Genomic DNA, 4149 nt, shown 5'->3' with positions numbered 1-4149 from the left:
GAAATGGGTAGTTTCTGAGTTATTTCTGGTTGGTGATTGATTTAAATCTTTCATCTGTCTAAATAAATTAACATTTTAAAACCAGAAGAGAAAATGTTTAAAGGAGCAGAGCTGTATTTTCAATATCAGAGTCTAAAATTAGAAAAACCAATTTAATCTTTAATGAATCATCAGCAACAAGCTCTACTCAAAGATTAAAAACACCAGTTTCTCATTTTAAATCTTTACATTTGACCCATTTCTAATAAGTGAAACGGTTCTGCTTCATTAACAATCTGATCAACACGCAGGAAACTAAAAACCAGAACCAACAAAGAGCCAGCAACATAAAATACCTACAAAAATAAAAGCTTTTCTTATAAAAACACTCAAAATACAGCTGTTGTTGTAAAAACTAAGAAACAAACATCTGGAACTGTATCAGAATGCAAATTCTGCCACAACGTCTTTTAAAGAAGCAGAAACAAAATAAAATAAAAAATAAAATAAAACAATGTAAAGCAAAATAAAAAAAAGAAAATAAATTAAATAATAAAATAAACAAAATTAAATAAAACAAAATCAATAAAAATAAAATAACAAGATAACATAAAGCAAAACTAACAAATTTAAACAAAATTAATCAAAAATAAAACAAAACACAAAACAAAATAAAACAAAACAAAATAAATCTAAACTAAAATAAATCTAAACTAAAATAAATCTACATGAAGCTGCTGACCTGCAGGCAGATGGCCAGGTTGACTCTGCAGCCGAAGGAGGTGCTGACGGCCCGCGGGTGCAGTCCCAGGTCCTTGAAGAGTTTGGAGAAGGACTGGGTCAGGGCTATCCTGGGCCGCTCCTCTGCTACCACCACGCAGGTCCTCACACGGGACAGGTCCAGTCCCCGGGCCTGGACGGGTCAGGAGCAGCGGTTCTGAAGGATTTACGGCGACAGGGAGCGTTTTAACGCAGCGAGCTCTTACCTTCAGGGAGTCGGTCTGCAGACCCAGACCTTTAGTGCAGAGCTCCATGACGCTGTAGGAGCAGAACGTGTCCCGGACCTTGTACTGACTGACCGCAGACAGCCACAGAGCCGGGTTCACCTCCAGCTCYGACGGAGGGATCAGGATGGACTGGTGGCCTGAGTACACGCTGCGGGGGCACGAGCAGCAGAGTACTGAGTACACAGTTTGTACTTTCAAAAATAATCTGAACAAAATAAACCGGACCTGCAAAGGCACCAGAGGACGAAGCCCAGGCCGCAGTACGGGTCCAGGCAGATGGCCACTTCTCTGGACGGGTAGAGCTCACACTGCAGCTTGATGGAGCGGCAGAAGGCACTGGTGGCTGTGTGAGACATCTGCAGAAAACACAAAAATACACAGCTATAAGTACTAATACTAACAAATACTAATAACTAGATGGTAATACTAACAATTAAATACTATGGACTAAACACTAAGGACTAAATACTAACAACTAGATAGGGTTGGGCATAATCGTATCGTGTGCGATTAATCGTCAGAAAAACATTAATCGATTAATTTTTGGCACTTGACGATTAATACGATTAATGCCAACAGGTAGAATCCGCTCGCTGCTCCTCTCAGCTTCAAATATGACGAACATTTAAAAAAAGTTCTGTAACTTATTTATCTATCAACACAATTTAAAATTTGATGTGTAGCTTGAAGTCTGTAATTTTGACACAATTTGGAACAGATTTTTATGAAGAGCAAATCTTTCTCACTAAATTGGTCATGTGACGAACATGTAGGTGTCCAGGGACTCCAGGGGATTAATCGTCAAATTAATCGTCATCGGCTAAATACCACAATTAATCATGATTAATTTTTTTGCCAATATTGCCCAACCCTACAACTAGATAGTAATACCAACAATTAAATACTATGGACTGAATACTAAGGACTAAATACTAACAACTAGTAATACTAAGGAATAAATACTAACAGCTAGATAGTAATACTAACAATTAAATACTAAGGAATAAATACTAACAACTAGATAGTAATACTAACAATTAAATACTANCTAGATAGTAATACTAACAATTAAATACTAAGGAATAAATACTAACAACTAGATAGTAATACTAACAATTAAATACTATGGACTACATACTAATGACTAAATACTAACAACTTGTAATACTAACAATTAAATACTAAGGACTAAATACTAACAAATAAATACTAAGGGTTCAGTACTAATAATATTTAAATCCAGACGATTAAACGTGAAGAAATAAAAACAACTCAAATACTAAAACTAGGAAGCACCACTCTGGTCTGTCACTCCACAGGACTTGTCCCTAATTTAAATACTAACACTAAGCTCCAGGTTGTTGTTTTGGACATGGATTTGGTCTTTAGTTGTCCCGACTGGCTTTTGATTCAGCGTTACAATTGACATTTTACTATTTTCAGCTTTTAGCTAGCATTTAGCTTCAATCAGCCAGAGTTCAACTTTTAGCTTCAACAGCTCAGTTTCAGTGTTTATAGAAAAAAAAAAGGATTTTTAGTTTAATTGTAGCGTTTGTGGAATAATAAATCTATAATTTACGATGAAACACAGAAACTCTACAGATGAATGTAAATAAATCTGACAGATTAAAAGCAGGAAACTGCTCAGAGGATTATAGCAGCAGTGTTAATATTCCTGCTCCGATCGGCTCATTAAAACCAGTGATTAATCTGAATCAACAAACAGTTGAGCTGCTCAGGAGAAAACATGTCGGCGTTGTTTCTTCCTGCTCTGGATTTCCTCTGTGTGTCGCTGATTAGAGCCTGTTTTCACTAAACGCTCCTTAATGAAGCTTTTGTGTGTTTTTCTGTTGTAGCTGTAACACAAAGCAACACGTCGACCGTCTCACACACACACACAGCGGAGCTTTGAGCTTCACTAAAACTGAACGGTTTGAATGTTGGGGGTCTGCAGACACTGGGATCCTGACCGTTTCTGTGGATTTTCACCCACAACCATCTGAGCTGAAGTCCAGTCCAGGACCTGGGTTTGTCTCACCGGACTGGGAATCAAACGTGGTTTTTATCTTTTAACTGTCAGCTGCTCACAGTGAGTCAGAACAAAACTGTGCCTTTGATGACGATGATGATGATGATGATGCCAGAGCTCTACACGTTTTAGGCTCAAACAGGTGTTTGTTTACTTTGTTTGTGTGTTTGTTTACTTTGACTCCAGCGAGCATGCCGGTGGTGGAGACGCTGAAGTCCAGGTAGGCCAGCATGTCAGGGTTGGACGGTTTGAACAGCAGAGGAGGTTTCTTCTTTGGCAAATCATCTGGAAATAAAAAATACGTAATGATTCTGTACCTGTGTGTACATGTGTGTACATACAGTATATCTGTGTGTGTATATCTGTGTGTACCTGTGTCTATAACGGGGGGCCACATCCGGACGTCCACAGCTGCCGACGCCTCCTTGGACCTCAGCAGCTTGGAGACGACCTGATTGGTCATCACACACACGGACCGGCTCACCTGCATCATCACAGATAAAAACTAAAGGACTCAGAGCTGAAACTCATTTTATCAGACGGCTGGTTTTTTTTTCTCTTCTTTCATCCTCAACTTTAATTCCATCGTTCATTATTTAAATTTCCTCCTCGGAGTGACTTCAGGTTTATGTGAGGGATTGAAAAAGACACATTCAGGTGATGGAAACAAACTGTTGTCACATGTTTAGGGATGTATGATTTCCAGCGGAGCATGGAACCCTTTTGTATCTGTTCTGTTATTTTTTATTTATTCATCATTATTTTTCTTCCGTCAATAAAAGTCATACTGCAGCCCAAACCGCAGGGACTACAGAGAAGATTTTAACAAGGTAGTTAAAAAATGTTATGAGTATGGAGGAGAAAAATAATTGGACATGTAAACCTGTAGGGGGCGCCATAATCAATGTCTTCCGAGGAGTTTATATAGAACAGCTGGAGCTCAGAAACCAGGTGAGCGTGTGATCGGCTGCTGAAGCTAACGGCTAACGCTAAACAATCAAGAGTCTGGATTTATCATTACTGTACATGCTGGTGTCTGAGCAGAGAAAAAGGACTGATGATGTTGAAATCATTAAAACTATTAATAATAATATTAACACAATTATTATTGATATTTTGCAGTTTATATAATCC

At 38.3% G+C, this 4149-nt stretch overlaps 1 protein-coding gene across 1 annotated transcript in view; it reads right to left on the bottom strand.

Annotated features, from left to right (window-relative positions):
• LOC106522911 (disco-interacting protein 2 homolog C) overlaps positions 1-3499 on the bottom strand; it is a gene marked incomplete at its 5' end in the record, with an annotated part of 9148 nt that extends 5649 nt beyond the window's left edge. The window contains 5 exon segments of the mRNA XM_014016154.1: positions 722-892; positions 966-1134; positions 1212-1342; positions 3191-3300; positions 3388-3499. Of these exon segments, the coding sequence (XP_013871608.1) occupies positions 722-892; positions 966-1134; positions 1212-1342; positions 3191-3300; positions 3388-3499 (693 nt within the window).
• Positions 3500-4149: the final 650 nt, after the last annotated feature.

This window comes from Austrofundulus limnaeus, unplaced genomic scaffold (assembly GCF_001266775.1).
Source record: "Austrofundulus limnaeus strain Quisiro unplaced genomic scaffold, Austrofundulus_limnaeus-1.0 Scaffold139, whole genome shotgun sequence".
Classification (NCBI taxonomy): Eukaryota; Metazoa; Chordata; class Actinopteri; order Cyprinodontiformes; family Rivulidae; genus Austrofundulus; species Austrofundulus limnaeus.
Note: the sequence above shows the minus strand (reverse complement) of the source record. Positions and strands in the feature narration are given on the sequence as shown.